The sequence below is a fragment of the Chiloscyllium punctatum genome, chromosome 7 (genome assembly GCF_047496795.1).
Source record: "Chiloscyllium punctatum isolate Juve2018m chromosome 7, sChiPun1.3, whole genome shotgun sequence".
NCBI classification, from domain to species: domain Eukaryota; kingdom Metazoa; phylum Chordata; class Chondrichthyes; order Orectolobiformes; family Hemiscylliidae; genus Chiloscyllium; species Chiloscyllium punctatum.
Window position 1 is genome coordinate 79424798 of NC_092745.1, and position 20385 is coordinate 79445182.

General features: G+C 35.8%; 1 protein-coding gene across 2 annotated transcripts in view; it reads right to left on the bottom strand.

The window, feature by feature from the left end:
• Positions 1–220: 220 nt before the first annotated feature.
• The window catches only part of zranb2 (zinc finger, RAN-binding domain containing 2), a 44731-nt gene continuing 24566 nt past the window's right edge, over positions 221–20385 (bottom strand). For both annotated transcript variants that reach the window (XM_072574171.1, XM_072574170.1), the window contains exons 6-10: positions 19502–19633; positions 12644–12795; positions 10625–10711; positions 3010–3177; positions 221–2746 (exon numbers count right to left, since the gene is read on the bottom strand). In XM_072574171.1, the coding sequence (XP_072430272.1) occupies positions 2683–2746; positions 3010–3177; positions 10625–10711; positions 12644–12795; positions 19502–19633 (603 nt within the window). In that variant the 3' untranslated portion in view covers positions 221–2682. The remainder of the gene's footprint in view (positions 2747–3009; positions 3178–10624; positions 10712–12643; positions 12796–19501; positions 19634–20385) is intronic.

The following is a 20385-nucleotide window of genomic DNA, read 5'->3' on the forward strand; positions in this document are numbered from 1 at the left end:
TCTTTGACTTCACCAATAAATCCATCATATTCTGATCACACTTAAATCAGAAAGGTCTTATAGACATCAACTACACTCTCATTTCTCATTATTTCAGTGAAAATGTTCATCAGGTAGAATTTGACTTGAACAGAAAACACAAATAATCCCCCACTCCAAAATATTCTGTTAAATCAAACTACTTGATTCAAAAGCACAACAAATACAATTAGGCAAGTAATTCAAACCACTTATTTTTTCTTTATTGGTGCTTGAACATGACATTGGATAACGTACCACTGAAGATTTATTTACATACACATGGTCTACAAAGTGTTTTCTTGTTTCAGATGAAAACTATTACACAGGGCTAGATGAACAAGCTGACGACCTTAAGTTAATTGTCACTTCGACCATTTAAAAAAATCCAAACCTTACGACTGATCAACATACCAACCTAGATCAAATTAAGTGACCTCAGCTAAATTTTCTTGAAATAGAGACAGAGACTATTATAGGCAAAGTTTAAAGAGACACAAAATTCTGTAGAACTTAACTGGCTTTGAAAGTATTGAAAATACAAAACTAAAGTCACTATTAATTCACACTCCTTCATGTAATCCTGTAAAATTTAACTACGACAGCAATGTCACTATGAAAATCGTGTTGCCCACAAAAGTTACACTGAAACTCTACATTCAGAGGAATCCTGCACAAATCAGATCTTCTAATATTTCCAGAGCTGAATCCCAAAACACTGCAATAGATATTGGTCACATGTTCCTCAAGTTGGTTTTATACGAGCTACAAGTACAATTGGACGTGTAGACATGTTGGCTCTGAAAGAAGGTGTTAAAGAGATTAAAACTGCAAAATCTTAAGCAATAGACCACTTAAGTAACAAAGTGTATCGTCAAAAGAAAAAGCCAACCCTTATTTGCCTAATATTTCTGGTGCCTGTATAACCAAACAAAAATAAACTGAAAATAAAGACCCTTTAATCAATGTCCACATTTGCACCAAATATTCAATTTGTATAGCTAAGTATAATTCACAAATAATGTTAGAACTTTTGCTGTATACTTACCTTCCTCTACCATCTACTATAGCTGAAATTCCCATGAGTTCTGAAAAGTAGACCTTTTGTTTGACGATGCAATTATTTTCCTGTAACCAGGTTTAAGATGAGAGTTATATTAAGCCATAATAATTCATCAAGATGGAAGACAACTGATACATTATATTTGGATTTTTAAAAATCCACAATTTTTGAGCACTAAACCCAATGCTTCAAAGATATTAAAAGAGCTTGCAGACTGAAAATGCACTATTATATTAAAAAAATAATGGTTCAACTATTGGGAATATTCCATATTTTTTGTATTTATGCTTAATTGGCCAATATGCAAATACAATGCTTTCTCATTATTACATTAGATCTTGAGGGAGCTACCAAAGCTATTCACCATCTCCATTCAGTCCCAAAAGTGAATCTGTAATTCTGTCCTGGAAGATCCTACCCTCAACAACATTACATTTATTAATTTCTGAACAATAGTTGTGGCTTTGTGTTCAACTGACCAACAGCAAATAATAGCTGCTGTGATGTACACCAAAAACTGCATTCAAAATTGCTCAAGCCTATTTCACTTTGGCACTTACACCTACATCCAGCCCAAAACAGAATTAAGGATGCTAAGGGAAATGTGAACAAGCCAATGTTATATCAATTCTACACATTTTTTCCCTCAACCAAAAAATTCTAAATGTAGATTTTTATTTCTAAGACATTAAAAGATAATTGAACCTAACCCAGAACTGAAGATCATAAGCATGCTGATTGCTGCAATTTCTCTGCCCATAAGCTAAGTAAGAAGCTGCAATGAAATCAGCACGAGGCACAAGAATTTTGGGTGATGTGGAAAAATGTATAGTGAAAACTCAGAAGACACTTCTAAATTTCAAAGTATGTAATATTGTGGAATATCCCAGTGTATTTTTATAGACATCAGCAAGGGCAGTGGCTCTAAACAGGCTTGAGTTCCAGGATTCTGGAAAACTACATTATTTGCTTGCGATGCAGATTTCCTAAGTCAAAGTCAAGTTGCTCTGTCCTGCATTTCCTGTGGAAAGCACAAGGATCTCTAATAATACTTAAAGGGAGCCCTGATTGAGGCTCTGAATTCTTAGAAGAACTGATTTAACAAAAATATCAAACAAAATTGTTATGTCCAATACTGTATCCTGATTCATTGTGGTAAAGTAATTTGAACAAGCATTCCCCTAGAATTTATTATACCTTCAAAAGATTCTCCTGCTCTAAAGACAACCTGTACTTAGACATTCTGCATTATAATGCTGTAGGTGTAGACATACACTTCAAAACTCATAACATACACTTCAAAACTCACTCGTCTTCACAGCCCTTGTAACAAAAATTCATCAAAATCAGTTTTCCCCATATGGAAGAAATTATGGCTTAATATACTAATTTAATAAACTAGAATACAATTCCAACACTCAAAAGCAACAATTGGTTTAAGATTACATCAGCAGGATCTCATCAGAACAGTTGCCCAATTTTGTTTAATGTTTTCACAACATCTCAGGTGGATTTGCTCAAGACACTAATAACTTTAAAATAAGTTTCATGCATTTTTCCAGAAATTACTGAACTTTTTAAAAACTGCAGATGTTAAAAGGCTATTTCTGTTTAGAACTTGAACGGGAGCCTGAATGAGAGGATCCAGAAGACGACCCACTGCGCCTGCAAAAGACAAAAATAATCAACAAGGTGGGCAAAACGGATTTTCGGGAAATTGCAGTTGCATCTTTTAAGTAACACTTTAAATTAAAATACCGAAAGTAAACACTGCATCTCATCTAAAGCCCACAACCTGTGTGAAGCGTCCTCCAACATTTTAATTCCAATAATCTCATTTAAAAATGAATGTTTGTTAACAGATGGTTTCTGCAGAGATGTTTAACTATCAATCCTGTATACTAATCTTATTCTACAGAAGCCCAAACCTTTCTGCAGACCAAGATCTTGAGTCAGAACGTCTAGTTTTTTTGCGGCCACTTGAGGATGATGACCTGGAACGGCTTCTTTTTTTGCCTCTTTCAGAGGATGATGATGATCGAGAACTTGAGCGAGATCTCTTCCTTGGAGATGAAGATCCCCGGCGTGATCTAGAGCTAGATTTTGATTGATTGGGATAAAGTTAGATTTATGCCAACTATTACACCAACAGATTCAAGGTTACATTTGACTGTTTTAGGTGGTTTAATTTTAAACTGGATCTTTCAGTGCAAGGGAAGCACAACTGCACAAGGATTTCTTAACAAGTAGACTTCATTTAGAGACCTGCAGTAATAAAAGCCAAATATTACAGATTTTTATTAAAGTGTGCCAAATGAAACGATGGCTGCTCGCAAGTGTATCTATTGGCACAACAAACTGTGACTAATTAAGTTATTACTGCATCAATTTTCATTAACATAACAGGTGTAATTAGTTTAGGTATGAGGTGGGGATAGGATAGGCACATACTCAAAAAGCATTTTCTAATCTAGAGATGCCCAACTTATTTTCCTTCACAATCCTGCACCTAAAATAGAACACATTTACTAATTTGCACTTAATGTTTTTCTTTTTCCATTTGCCACTTTTTCTTGGTAATTTTAAAAATTTAGGAGGCCTACTTTCAGCATTAGTGCCTCACTTCAGGAATAGCCAAAACCTGCACATGTCAACATCCATGACAACTTATTAATGGGAACCTTTTAATTGAGCTTTTACAGTGCACATCTACATTGCTTATAGGGGCAAATATTGCTTATGAGTAATCCTCTTCTAATCCACTTTAACACAAACTTAAAATACTGTATAATTCTCAATGCATTAAGTCTTTTGATATAGCAGATTGACGTGGCAAGTGACAAGCAGGAACAGTTTGCCAGCAACTAAGAATAAAGGTTTGGGTATTTAGCATTATTTTAATTTAAAAAAAATCACTTTTACTGACAATGAATACAAAAACTGTATTGAAATGTTACTCAAGTAGATACAGTACTGAATTAGACACTGCATAAAACCCAGCAAAAACATCTATCTGATTCAAGTAATCGGGGAAACAACAGTAGATTAGGTTGAGCTTACAGTATCTATTGCATTACATGCGTTACTGAATGAAATAACTTTCCCATAATTCTTCAGCCTTTTAAAATAAAAAAAACCTCAAAAGTACATTTTTAAAAATGTATTTTAAGAACAGGGGAGTACAGTTTGATTTAAAAACTAAACAGCACCATTTCGGTGTAAAGGTATTTGACAAAATATCAACTGCTTCTTTCTCCACTTATTTATAACAGATCAAGACTAAATTATACAATATAAAGAATCTATAATCATTGTTCATAATTTGACAGACTAATTACTGACTTTCAAGCACTAAAGTTTAAAATGTATTTTGGACAGACATCCAATAAAGCTCCCAAGCTCATTTTCTCATCATTATGGGAGAAATCACGACAGGTTTTTCTAGAAAAGTCCTATTTGATTCCAAGTGGAGATAAATAGATAAGAAAATTTGCTAGCTTTCTTTTAAACCGGAATGGTGTAGTATGGACACCACACAAAAGAAATCTTGTCAGATTTTACTCTTGGGACATTGCAGTATGCTACAAGGGACTCATAAACGCAAGGAGTTGACTATTTTTCATTATGTTCTTCAGATTCTGTTTCAATGAGCCTTTTTTCTGCACTGTTCAGTTGATGGCCAGTGCCAGCTGGATCATTTTGTTTGAGTTTGCCTGCCTTCAGCAGGGAGAAAGCGAGGACTGCAGAAGCTGGAGATCAGGGCTGAAAATGTGTTGCTGGAAAAGCGCAGGTAGGCAGCATCCAAGGAACAAGAGAATCGACGTTTCGGGTATAATTATGCCCGAAACGTCGATTCTCCTGTTCCTTGGATGCTGCCTGACCTGCTGCGCTTTTCCAGCAACACATTTTCAGGACTGCCTTCAGCAGGGACCTGATCAGTTCTTCTGTCAATCATTTATTGGTCAAAAGATGCAGCTTGTATCTAACATTAAACCCTCCTCTGAAGATTGTTTTCAGAACTGCACAGGCACCAAGTCCAGAAAACAAAAATAGCACATTAGCCTTCTTCTACATCATTAAGTATGTGTCCACTCAATTGTATTGAGGGTCACAAGCTGTACTCAAACCAGGGTTTTGGGAGACTACTCAAGGTCTCTTGACAGCAGGACATTTGAGCAAATGTATCATTAATCTTTATGATCCCTCTCATATATAGATAATATTTTCCAGTTTGGAAGTACTAAAATTTGTAACAGTTTGACAAGCCAGAAAAATGAAAAAATCAAAAAGTTAAGGGGTATTAAACTCAAACTACACAGAGGGCCTATTATGATATTCTGGCAACTTGGATGAGGTGCTAGAAAGTTATTTGAAGTCATTGCATTAGTGGGCACTTTGCCATTTCTTGTAGCATAAAATGAATTTAGTGGATACTATTTCCCAGATGCAAGGTCTTCATCTTAATCTGTACAGGTAGCTTCACTGACTCTCAAGGTCCTCACTGCTTGGACACAGTCCTGGCCATTGCCTGAAACTATTGCTGGTCCCATTTCAACAAAGGGTTTGGTTTCTATTGCAGGACCCTTTTGTAAACCACCTAAATCTAGTTAGAGGACTTGTCACCTAAACTCTAGAATGTTTCCATTCCAATGCTGCCTAGGAGTGAGAGTCATTTGCTGAATTTGGAAAATCTCATTACTGCTAGTTGGAACTTCCAGCAGTGTCATACATTAAACCACTGCACTCTCAGCCCCATATCAACAGTAAAACATGGAGCTGGGGATATAAAAACCAAAAAGTACATAATTCCTCTTCTGCATTAATGATATGAATTTCCACTCTTCACACACTTACGATGCTCTTCTTTTGGCATAATTTATTCTTCATGATACTGTTGTTTGCAGTGAGCATTATTCCAGCATAAATCCACAACATCTTCAAGTCTCTTCGTCATCTATCCAAGCAAGTTTAAATCTTCAACTCTTATTAAATCCAGTCTGTATTTTCTTCTTCCCCTCCACATCCTGCCATTACATCCACTACCTCAATCAGAAGCTGAACCCAGCCCAATTTCTCTCACCCTGATTAGTTGTTCCTGAGACATAGACTTTTCTTTGAAACTCCTGGAGGGGAATATTCAAATCAAGTATTGTTTTGCACTTGTTGACACCCAAAGGCATTGGATTGCATAATCAGAAAAGTCTGTCAATGGCCAAAAAACCCTCCTACCCAGAACAAGCATATGGTTTGCATTCCTCACAGTCTGTGCAAACAGGCGCCATACTACATCTAAGGAGTTAAAAAAAAAAATAGACACAAGTAGATGAAATTCACATCTCAAGTTCTTCCCAAATAGACCAGATTTTAAACACTGAACCAACAAACATCAAAAGGAGAGCGAGGCCACCCACAAAAAAAAATTAGAAGTTACATGTGAGGAGGAACAGAAGTGCTCCTCTTGGCTTTTCAAAAAAAATTGCTGCCAGCTCAGCCTCTTTCCCCATCCTTAAGACCTAATTTAGGTCAGCTAGACCATTTGGCACATGTAACTTAACACTTCAAATGAACAGAAACTGATATGGGCAAGAGAATAGAAAGATCTGGAAAGGAATTAGAGATTCAGATGAGTACTTTTGCTTTTGCTATAAATTAAAAATAATGTCTCATAGTCCCTCCAGTTAAAGAATACGTTAGTGTGTCAAATAACAGTCTATCAGGAACCAATGTTGGAACAAAGAAAATTACATAATACATCAAAAGACATGGTCAGACTAATGTTCAGATTTAAGCTATAACAAAGGAGTGTCACATCTTGTATTGCACACTGTGATAAACTCTCTAAGCAATGTAACTTTCTACAGGCTGGAGCGGTTTCATTTTAATTTTGTAGCTTTTAAAAGTTCTGCCAAATATGGCATCCTTAAAACACTGAACATAAGATATTTTCAAATTGCAAAGGACTTTTTGAAAATATTCCATATTTGCTTCCAACAAATTAAAATGCACAATCTGGAATGAACCACAACAGTTTTAATTTTTCATTTTGCTAATATCATTGAATGCTCCTTAGGTCAGATACTGCTGTGATGACACTATGCCTTTGAGAGATATATTTTGTGTTTCTTAAAAAAAAAGCAATGAAGAAAGGCTGAGATGGAGGTGGTAAGCAGTCTGCTTAAAGTCAACAGAAAATTTGAAATTTCTTAACTAGTCATGATTACATACAAAGCCCTGCACGGTTATGGACCAGACCAAACCCCCTCAAGATATATTAAAAAGATAACTTAGACCCTAACTTTTGTTTAAAGGTAGTGTAAGTATAAAAATAAAACAAGAGAGTAAATAGAATAAACAGTTAGAGAAATTTTGGCAATTGTTTTTTTAAACAAGGTTGGGACAATAGAAGCAACCTGAATGGGTGGGATCAGCTCCCAAAGAACCAGGATATTTAGTTTTAGCTTTCTGCAGTTGCTGGGGTCTTGAAGCTAGATGTGGAAACTCTTATTCCTCTTTGCTACAGCTAAAATTTGGGGCTTTCATCCTGCTGCTAGAAATGAATGAGAGATCATTTGTTTTACTGAATTTGTCTTTGCCAAGGGTGTGTTTATGGGGTGTTAATATATTGCAAGAGTATTAGTAGTTAATATAGCGATTATTTTAAGCTTTTCAATAAAGTTACAGCTAATTTTTAAAAGTGGTTTATTTTTGTGCTATAGTTAAAATACAAGGTATATTTTTCCTTAATGTCAAGCAGTTTGACAAATCGAATTGCATCTGAAAGGCAATTCTTTACACTTTATCTTCAAAATAAAAGTTGGGTTTAGACTATCTTAATATATTTTGAGGGGGTTTGGTCTGGTCCAAAAGACTGCAGAGTATTGTATGTAATCATGACTTGTCAAAACAGGTTTTCTTTCTTGATTTGATACAGTTTTGTCTAGGTCCAGGATGCATACTCTGTTCAAATTAGCTTGATCTCCTTTGATTGAGAACATTCCAAGGCATAAAAGATACACAAACCAAAACAACATCCACATCACATTTAATGAAAGAAAATGTGCAAAATAGAGCAATACAACCTATAATGTTTGGAAATAGGTAGTTTCTAAATATATGTTAACTGCTTTGCCAAATATTCAAAAACTAAACTGATCCAGATTTAAAATGTACAAAACTAGATGTCACTTAAAAATATTGCTTCTACATTTAAGAATCTTTCAATATAATAAGATAACAGTTCTGTGTTGAGAGAAACTGCATTCCTAGTATCACTCTTAAGAATCTCCATGTTCTGATAACAATTTATTAATGTTGGAAGGGTTGGAATGATGTTCAGAAATTCAGAAAGATATGACATATTTAGTAACTAGTTGGTAGTTTATCTACTATTGGAAATGAAACAAATTCAGGTCAGTTTAATGAATGAAAGACCAATCTGAAATAGTCTCATGCACGATTATGTGATAAATAATTGGACTCAAGAGATGGCCACATCTATTCTGATTTACTTCCTAGAAAATATGTCATCGATAAACAAAAGGAAATGCTGAGGAAGCCCCTTGCTTGACAAACTACAAAACTGTGGAACACTGGCCAAAGATAAACTGGCCATGAAGCCAAGTAATGACGGAACATAACGTAACATCAGAGAAAGGTAGTCGATGATCACAAAGCCTTCAAAAATTTTGGATACATACAATTAATTGTTTATTCATTGTTTCTTGAAAGGCAAGAGATTTTTTTTTGAACATTAAAAAGACACTGATTTTTTTGAAATACTGAAAGCCTTTGGAAACTTAATGTCCATAGTCTCTAACATGTAGAAGACTGAGGCTTACAATCAGAGTGCTAGAATATAAAAAGGGGAGAAAGCGTCAATACCTATACAAAGTTCTGGTCAAACTGCATATGAAATACTATTCTATTCACCACACCTTAGAACAAGGATATAGTGGATTTGAAAGGAGTGCAGCACAGATTCAACAAAATACAACCAGGAATCCATAGCTTTAAATAACAAAACAAGATTGCTTGAACTGGACTTGTAATTCTTGGAATATAAAAAAGTTAAGCAGTAATTTGATGGAGGGTTTTAGAATTTTGAAAGGAACTGATAGGGTAGATACAAAGAAACCTTTACAGATGATCCCGTTGAATAGGAGGACAGAGTCAGAGATGGAGTGTCCTAGTGCTCCTATGCTGTTCTATTACGAATACGAAAGGTTTAAACCTATCTTCAGTTACCATTTACAAACTGTGTAATTATACTATATACTATAATTACACCAGATATCAAGCAAATTTGACTGCTAAAATTTCTTGACAAGTGTACTTGCAATTTTATTAATACTTCTATAAAAGCAAAGAGTTACTCAATGCACAGAGTAGGCTTGGCCCTATTATATATTAATTATTGACTGGAACATGATATTGTTTTACTACACAGATATTGAAGTGCGTATACTTAATTGAAGGTCAGTTTTTCAGACTTCAGTTATCTATTAAATCTATGAAAAAATAATAATAAGACATTCAAATGATGTGGGTCACTACAAGATTTCATTTCATAACACTTTTTGCTAACGAGCAACAAGATTAAAAAATCTTTCCCATTGATGTTGATGGTTATCTACTGTTAGCATGCATTATTGCCAAATGTTAAATATTAAAAGGAGTTAAAGAAAATTAATTGCACCCCAATCGTTCAACAATCATATAATGGCTTCTTTGACATGGTCCTAGCAACATAATGATTAGAATTGAGGAGATTCAATGTATTTATGTAAAGAGATTGAGTAATTTGGTCACAATTTCTTTTCATCATACTCAAACTGCGGTACAGTTTTGGAGGTACCCGTTGTTCTGGTAACTTTCCCAAAAAATGATTCTTAGCCAATATCAACATGGAGTTTGCTGTCAGAGGAGAAATACATCACACAGCACAATACACACAGCCGAAAAGCCCACACATTTAAACAGGGGTTAATACGTACTATTTAGAAATACTAGCTCATTTCCTCACTCTAAAGATTAATTTTAGTAAACCTACTGCCATCCCAGTCAAGATCAAATGTTACTAGGACATGGATCAAACAACGGTCCATCATTTTAAAGTGTTGTTTCATATATCTATTAAGTGTATGCTAAACCTGTCCAGTGCAGATAATTAGTGACTGCAGACAATAAACATAATGAAGTCATTATTTCAAGCGTGCACTTGCCAGATCACAATTTTGTATGAAAGCAACTGGGCCAAAAAAATTATACGTGGGCAAGTGAAGAAGCAGAGATTTTAATCCCAAAATGTAACTGGGCTGGAAGTATGGTTGCAGGCAGGAAACTAAAATAGTTAAATAACTGACCCTTTGTGTGTAAAATATCCTTTCAGGCTGATGCAAATCCAGTAATGAAGTCAACTGTGTCACTACTTGAATGGCAATATTGGTGGAATGAAAATGTCAATATCAAAAGGGGTTTAGATGTCCTTTTCCCTTGAAGCACTTTTTAAACTCTCCAAGGAGGAGAGAATGTTACCCCATTCACCTTGACTTCGACCGGGGTGATCTAGATTGACCTCTGGAGCTGGAACGTGACCTCGATCTGGAAGTGGTAGAACTTCTGGTCCTGGACCTGCAATAAAATGGCAAACATTTTCCAATACCAAATTTAAATATAAGTTGCATAAAACTTGAAACTAGAAGAGACTCTTCAATTTCACAGACAACTAACTGCCACCCACAAAAGAAATCAAAATTTACCCAATAATCAAACTGAGAAAATACAAATTAAATGACTGATTTTCCTAGGGGAAATAATCAAAATCATAACCATAATCAAAATCCAGACAAATCAAACCCTCAAATTCTTCACTTAACGCTTATAAAAAGAGCAAATGCATTTTTAAAATTAGTACATAGTGAATAGAGTCAGCTTTTTAAAAAGAGAGTAACACCAAAAATAGCTATCAAACATGAAATTAACATCCATTTGATATGTCTATACAATATAAAAACTGCAGAATGGCTTTTAAAGTAATGTATTTTTAATGCAACACCTCATTCTACTTCCTGTAAACAGGAATGATAGTTAAAATTAAATTTAAACTGCTTGATTTTCAAAGAAAAAACAGAAATGCAGTAATCTATTCAATAATATGGGAAGAGCTACACTCAATGAGACTGTTGCTTTGTGGGTTTAGAAAAATAACAAACAGGCAGCATTGGCTTTAATTTCTCACCCATCATTAGTTGCACCAACGTACATTAGCTGCCATACAAGTTATTTCTGCATTTAAGTTTTAACAAAATTACTTAAAATTACTGTTAAAATTGTCAGTCTCATGGTCATTTAATACACAGTTAAACTTCACTTAATTATATATTTTTCTCGATAAACCTGTGGCTAGCTTTATCTTCAATTTTCAAAACCACTGAATTTCAAATATTACAGTAAGTTCTTAGTCTTGACTATTGCAAATCAGATTGCTACATTATTAGAATTACTTATTTTCATTTATATAAATAACTTGACAGAACATGGGATAAAGGAAAATTTGAACCAAAATAGGAAGCCATCACAATAATTAAGAACAATATTATTCATTCAAAAGGATTGGGAGCATTTTCAACTAACCTAACCTCTAAAAAATGCAGATTACATCTGGGAACAAAGAGCCAAAGGATACCAGTTGATGAATGGAATTATCAGAAAGTAATATTTGAAAGATTGGCACATTAGTTAGTCGGTTCCATTAATAATAGAAAAAAAAGACTATTGTTGCTGTATCATAAAAGTGTTTGTTCAATGCTATTGCACACAGTACATTTCTCTGACCGCCAGTTAATGTGAGGATTATTAGCCACGAGAAAACAGGGAATCAAAGATGATTTGAAAATCAAAAGAAAATTACACTTGCGCTCCATAAAAGTGAGGATTCAAATTTAATCTTTCAGATTATGAAAAAGATTAGTATCATTGATCCAATCAAGTTGGCTCAAGAAAAGAAAAGGGTGTGTAAAGGAAACAAAGGATAAGATAAAAAGGGAAGGCTAATAAAGTGAATATAAATATATGTGAAACTGAGTCTCATTTGCTCACTTTAACATTCTTAATTATAAACAGGTGCTTGAGAAAATATGAAGTGGAAGTCTTCCTTCTATAAGCATCTGAAGAGAAAAATGATTGAAGAAAATGACAAAGCAGGTAATTAAGACTGCAAACATATCAGAGGACTAATTCTTAGAGTATCCTGACAACCCCAAATTAAATCTCAGAACTTTGGAAACAAATACATGTTTCAGTATCTAAAGACAATAAAACAGAAGCATTATGATTAAAGCTCTAGTTTTTGATCTTATGTTAACTGTAGAATACATTAGATATTATACTAATTTAGATGATTAGTAGAAGTAATCTAAAAGTCATCTCCTAAAGGAAGGAATGTAACTTCAGATGCAACACTTGACTCAAAACTTCATATCACATGAACAAACATTTAAAAGAAAGAAGTTAAACTGATACTGACATTTTGCCCGGTGTCACCCTTGACCTGTACCCGTTTACCTGGACCTTGAACTGGAATGAGCAGTGGAAGATGAAGAAGATCGAGATGAATGTGACTTGGAGCGACTCCTGCTTTTGGGAGGCTTCTTTTCATCTTCACTTGCATCTAGATTATACTTTGAGAGATCACCATCCTCCTCATCATCATCATCCTGAAAAGTATCATATAGTTATACATAGTGCATGAAATTGGATGTTCTTCACTTCTTCATTTAACAAGTTACAATAAATAACATGTTCAAAGCAGTAGCTTTTTGTGATAGGTTGGTCTACCCAAACAAAACAGCTCTGTGGGTAAACTACTTTCTAAACGGTGAGAAAATTCATAAAGCCAAAGTACAAAGGGATCTGAGAGTGCTAGTCGAGGCTTCTCTAAAGGTAAACATGCAGGTTGAGTCCGTGATTAAGAAAGCGAATGCAATGTTGTCATTTATCTCAAGAGGGTTGGAATATAAAAGCGCCGTTGCGACTGAGACTTTATAAAGCTCTGGTTAGGCCCCATTTGGAGTACTGTGTCCAGTGGAGATTTACATGGATGATCCCTGGAATGATAGGTCTAAAAACGAGGAACGGCTGAGGATCCTGGGATTGTATTCATTGGAGTTTAGAAGATTAAGGGGAGATCTAATAGAAACTTACAAGATAATACATGGCTTGGAAAGGGTGGACGCTAGGAAACTGTTTCCGTTAGGTGAGGAGACTAGGATCTGTGGACACAGCCTTAGAATTAGAGGGGGTAAATTCAGAACAGAAATGCAGAGACATTTCTTCAGCCAAAGAGTGGTGGACCCGTGGAATTCATTGCCGCAGAGTGCAGTGGAGGCCGGGACGCTAAATGTCTTCAAGGCAGAGATTGATAAATTCTTGATGTCACAAGGAATTAAGGGCTACAGGGAGAATGCGGGTAAGTGGAGTTGAAATGCCCATCAGCCATGATTGAATGGCAGAGTGGCCTCGATGGGCTGAATGGCCTTACTTCCACTCCTATGTCTTATGGTCTTAAACTGGTCTGGACAGACTTCATGGCCGGTCAATAGTTATGACTCAGTTTAAGGAGTCGGCTTTCCTTAATTTAATCTAAATGGAAATCCTAACTGATTCACAGCTGGCTGGCTTCAGGAAAAAACAAAAACAAACACAAATTAGGTTGAAACAACTATTATTTTAAAAGGAACAATTGCAATTTGACAAATTAATAATGCTATTTCTGGTTCTGTGAATTGCATGTTGTCTTTTTGATGTTCACTGCTTTGAAGTTCAAAAATGATCAAAGCAGATCCTTGACATAAGAAAGCTCTCAATGATAAGAGAATGTTTCTTTCACATTATGTCCCTCTTCTCTTGCTGACCACATGGTCAGATGCATCTTTTTGACTGGTGAAGTTACTATGGCTTTTAAAAGTGTATTTTGCCTTTTTGTTTTTTAAAAAAAGAGCTTATAAAAGGGAGATGTGCCAAGCAGTGTTCACAAAGCCATTAGAGTTAACAGTTTGTGAAGTCGTGTTTTTTCTTAAAAAGGAATAGAAGCAGCCTGAATGGGTAGGGCAAGCTCCCACTCGACCAGGATTGAGTTTTCATTTTCAGTAGTAGCAATTGCTGGATCTTAAAAGCTGGGTGGAAGCTGCAGAACATCCCTTCCTGCTACTTTCTCCTTCGAGTTTTCTTGACTTTGCCTCCTCCTTGGTCGCAGATTTGCCTTTAAGAATCTATTTTTTTGAACTTGCCTTTTGCTAAGGATATGTTTATGAGATGATACTATATTGGAATAGTACTGTTGTGTAGTAAAATAATCTATTATCTGTTATGTTTTCAAAGCGTTAAATTATTCCAATTTCATGCTTTTTGTTGTATTTTAACTAAAGTGTATGAATAAACTGTGTTTTGCTTCAAATCTGCTAGTATGACCAATCAAAATGCATCTGAAATGCAACAACTGGCGCTTGCCATTAGAAAAGGAAAAAGGTAGAGTCTAGCCTACCTTAATATATTGAGAAGGGTTTAGTCTAGTTTATAAACAGACTGCTCCAACAATCAATGCAGCAGTAGTTAGAAGGTGAAATTAGTGTTACTCTAATTTTGTGCAGTGGTTTTATCTTTCATTGTGCTGCAGGTGCAATTTAAAATTATAGTTTATTTCCAGAAAGTGGCTTCAATAAATTTCGGAAGAAAAAATGTAATTCAGAAATGACAAAATAATTGATTAGCTTTGATTGAAAATGAAAGCATGCAAATTTTATAGCATCTCTTACACTCAGGAACCTTTAATGCATTAGTGATTAATGAATTACTTTTGTTGACGCACAGCAAGTCTTCTGCTGTTGAAATATAGATTTTGGTCTTGCCACGTGTCTGAGAAAGCACTCACTTATTTCAAAAACTTTGGTTTTATGTATGCAACAACTTTTACTTATGTTGAGCTTTCACTCTGGTAAAATGCCCCAAGGTGTTTTAAAATAAAAATATTTGATGAATTATTGAGATTATGAGGCACATATTCAGTTACTAAATAGTCAGTTGTGTTACATATTCCTCAAGTACTCAGTACAGTTTAGTAGAACAGCTTGACTTTTATTTTTACATCTTATGAGCAGTTAAGCTTACAACTAATTCAAGACTACCATTCATTATTGTGTGCGCTCAAATTCATTAGCTGGTTAATAAGCCTGTTTGGCAGTTAAAAGTCAAAATAACTACTTTCTAATTTTTGAAATAAATGGATAGTTTAGTTCAAAACAATTACGAAACCTAAATTTAACTAAATAATGTCCAGTTTCCAGGTAACATAACCTTCATGCTCAAATATGCAAACAGGGAAAATAAATCCATGACGACTGAAGTATTTATTTTACTGACTCAAGTCTAGTATCGAGTGAAACATGTGCTACGAATGACAATAATGTTATGTTTGATTCCGGAACTCCCTGCAGAATGTCCAGAAGCTAGTCAAGTCTAGGTCATTAGAATTGAGAGCTAACTTACAGCAGTGATCTCAGGCAGTAAATCTGAAAGCTATAGAGTGAAACCACAAAAACATTTTGTTTGCAGCTGTAACAAAAACTCAACTGTCATTGTATAGAGATGCCAAGTGAAAAAGGACCTCTTGTAAAGCAAGATTTATTTCACAAAGTCAAAAGGATAGCATGTGCTCAGTCATGGACAGTAGCCTTTTCTAAAAAATAGGGTTCACTTAATGAACAAAATACTCTCAATTCAATCTTTTAATAGAGTATAATCCCAAATACTAAGTCTATAATATTTTCTCTTCTGAGGGGACATTTTGTTCCCATTGGGTTGCACTTGAATTGTCAAATTCCCACAGTGAGACATTAACTCATTCACTGGATGATCAGCCCAAACCAATGGATCAATGGTGTAGCAACATTGGCTCCTTTTCAAGCAATGTAGATTAGTAAACACAGGGCATGGGATGTTCAGTGACAGGAATTTGCAGTGAATTAAGACATGGGCACTTTGGGGTATCCTCACTGTATGAAGGGTAGAATGTGGGAGAAAAGTCAGTTATGTATTGGAATTGTAGAGTTAGAGGCAGCAAAGGCAAGGATGAGAGTTTCAGCAGTATATGCAGTAAGGCAGGCACAAAGTTAAATGATCTGCATGGCCATAGTGATAGCACAAATGTGACACTAAGGATGTAAATTAATTGGCTCAATTTGAGATTACTGCCAGGAATAAGATGGAGTCAATATTTAGAGAACCGAATTTGGAGCAAGTACTGGCTTCAGTCTTTCCAATATCAAGCCGAAAGGAATTCGTACTCATCCAACACTGGATATCAGATAAACAGGAACAGGGCAAGTCGGTATCGAGGAAACATCAGCCAGCAGTTAAGGACTCAAAAGTCAGGGTCATAGAGATGTACAGCACAGAAACAGACCTTTTGGTCCAAATAGTCCATGCCGACCAGATAACTCAACCCAATCTAGTCCCACCTGCCAGCACCTGGCCCATATCCCTCCAAACCCTTCCTATTCATATACCCATCCAAATGCCTCTTAAATGTTGCAAATGTACCAGCCTCCACCACGTCCTCTGGCAGTTCATTCCATACACGTACCACCCTTTGTGTGAAAAAAGGAAAGCATACCAATGCCTTCTTCACTATCCTACTTACCTGCGACTCCACTTTCAAGGAGCTATGAACCTGTATTCCAAGGTCTCTTTGTTCAGTAACACTCCCTAGGACCTTACCATTAAGTGTATAAGTCCTGCTAAGATTTGCTTTCCCAAAATGCTGTACCTCGCATTTATCAAAATTAAACTCCACTGCCACTTCTCAGCCCATTGGGTCAAGATCCCATTGTAACCTCCAATTTTGATATCATCTGCAAGCTTACTAACTATACCTCTTATGCTCACATCCAAATCATTTATATAAATGACAAAAAGTAGTGGACCCAGCACCGATCATTTTGGCATTCTGCTGATGACAGGCCTCCAGACTGAAAACCAACCCTTCACCACCACCCTGTCTCCTACCTCTGAACCAGTCTGTATCCATATGGCTAGTTCTCCCTGTATTCCATGAGATCTAACCTTGCTAACAAGTCTCCAAACTTAAACTCATCCCTATCTACACCCTGAAAACACTATGGCAGTCCCATTCGATGTTTGGCAAGTTAAAATCGCCTACCATAATCACCCTATTATTCTTACAGATAACAGAGATATCCTTACAAATAGGTTTCTCAATTTTCCGTTGACTAATAGGGGTCTATAATACAAGCCCAATAAGGTGATCATCCCTTTCTTATTTCTCAGTTCAATGCAAATAACTTCTCAATGTATTTCCAGGAATATCCTCCCTCACAGCAGCTATAATGCTATCCCTTATCAAAAACACCACTCCCCCTCCTCACTTGCCTCCCTTTCTGTCTTTCCTGTAGCATTTGTATCCTGAAACATTAAGTTGCCAGTCCTGTCCATCCCTATAATTTCTATAATTGCTATGATATCCCAGTCCCATGATCTTAACCATGCCCTGAGTTCATCTGCCTTCCCTGTTCGACCTCTTGCATTGAAATAAATGCAGCTTATTTTATCAGTCCTACCTTGTTCTGCTTTGTCCATGCCTGCCCTGACTGTTTGATTCATTTTTTTTTCCTCAACTGCACCAGTCTCAGATTGATCTCTTTCCTCAGTATCTCCCTGGGTCCCACCCACCCACCTTACTAGTTTAAATCCTCCCGAGCAGCTCTAAGCAAACCTCCCTGCCAGTATATCCGTCCCCTTCCAATTCAGGTGTAATCGGTCCTTCTTGTACAGGTCACTCTACCCCAGAAGAGCTTCCAATGATCCAAAATGTGAATCTTTCTCCCATACACCAGCTCCTCAGCCATGCATTTATCAGCTCTATCTTCCTATTCCTATCCTCACTAGCTCACTGCCCCAGGAGTAATCCAGATATTACTACTCTCAAGGATGTCTTTTTTAAATTCCTGCCTAACTCTATATTCTCTATTCAGAATCTCATCCTTTTCCCTTCCTGGTGGTGAAGGTAGAATTGAGTGCTATCAGCTTTTTTAATGAGAGGGGCAACTTAGTGGTGTTGTCATTGGACTATTAATCCAAAGATCCAGGTAATGTTCTGGGGGGGACTTTGGTTCAAATCCCACCATGACAGATGGTGGAATTTGTATTCAATAAACATCTAAAATTAAGAATCTAATGACGACCACAAATCTACTGTCAACTGTCAACTGAAAACCCATTTTATTTTCTCACGAACTTTAATAAGGGAAACTAGCATCCTCACCTGATCTGGCCTACATGTGACTCCAGACCCACGGCAATGTGGCTGATCCTTAACCGTCCTCTGGTCAATAAGGGATGGAGAATTAATGCTCACATGCTGTGCAAGCTTAACATTGTGCCTTTTGGATTATGTCACCAGGTGCAGCATACACATGGGAAACAGGACGGGCCTGAAGTAGAGACTTGGGAGATACCAGAGGCAAGGTTGCAGGTAAAGGAAGTGAAGCAATCGTAAAAAGATTCTCTGGCTACACAGTTAGATAGACATTAATAAAAAAAATTTAGGTGCAAGGTGCCTATTTTTGAATGCAAGCCCTATATAATACAAATACTGCTGTCCCTCATCTTTGCAATGCTAGAAAGAATCCACAGTGTGTGGAAGAGGCCATTCAGCAGCACCCCTCCAAAAGAGAATCCCACCCAGACCTAGACCTTACTCTATCTCTGTAACCCCACATTTATAATGGCTAACTCACGTAGACTGCACATCCCTGGACTCTATGGCCAATCCACCCAACAATATTCACAAGCAACCAATCATTTTAAAGAAACAGACCTGACAGCATGACACAGGAGATATGGAACAAAATTCAATGCCTTGGAATGAATCTGACAGATCAAACATTAAGCATCAAGGGCCATCAGAGTGAACATCAGAACAGCTTTGCTTAATGTAACTCCACTGCACTGACCCATATAGAAGCTGCTTAAGGAATAATGAACTTCGGAATACCACCAGCAAACAGATTTTAGATACACACTGGAGACAGTACACAATTCCTTTTCCCAATTTCATAACCTCCTTTTCACTACATCAATGATTTTATTACCTGATTAAAATGCCGATTTACATCATATTTTCAAGGATAAACAAACAAAGTCAGTAAGTCTCAGATTCTTTCCCCCCTTAAGTCTTTCAATAAAAAAAGGTCAATAATGCGAGCGCAAGATTTTAAGTTGTAAAATTTAAATGCAACAGTGCCATTTTCACAAAAATACTTTAACACATTAAACACATGTTGTATACACAATTACAAAATATGTGCAATTATAAAAGGTTAAGAGTAGGACAAGAATGATACTCACATCAAGTTTGTACTTGGAGAGATCCCCATCCTCATCATCATCCTCATCATCTTTTTCACTTTCAATTTCTTCTTGCAAGATGGTTTTGGGTCCAACTGGCTTTCCACGGAATTTCTTTTTCTTCCTTCCAAACTAGTTTATAAAAGTATAAATGTTTCTAAATGCTTCCATGTTGCCTTCAACTTGAATTTTGCAATACTTATAACTTGATTAAGAAAAAGCAGTTTTGAAACTATGCAGTAAATGAAATTAGTCATTGATTACAAGCACACTTACCATAGATGAATTAACGGTCCGTAACAAAATACTAAATAATGCAAGTTTTATTTAGTCTTTAACTTCCAGTGAGCCTGGGACAGATCATGTGTACTGATTTTTTTATTTTATGGAAAAAAAATGTCTGTTGAACAATTTGAATTGTTTCTTTAAAGCTTTCCCAGTTTATCTAATGCCATACACATATGCAATTCATTTTAAATTTCAACTTAAAAGCTTTAAAAAGCTTTTAAAATATAAAAGGCTTTTAAATTTAATGAGGATAGTAAAAAGCAGAGAAATGCAGAGTACAAGTGAAATTAGTAAAATAAAAAAAGGTCAGAAGTTTGAGACACCAGAGACAATACAGAAAGGAGATAAGGAGATACCTGTTTATTCTATGAGTGGATTATTGTTGTTGAAAAGCAAAAACAAAAGAACTGATGGAATTGTTTTGGGTCTAAGCCAGCCTTAGGGAATAGTGACAAACTTACTCCATATTATTAGATGCTGTAGAATAGAATCATATTTTGCAAAAATTAAAAGAGTTACAAATCAATGGCAAATATATTTTTATTTTAAGCAAATTGGAAAAGTTACATTTGAGAACGCTTCAATTTGTAATATCT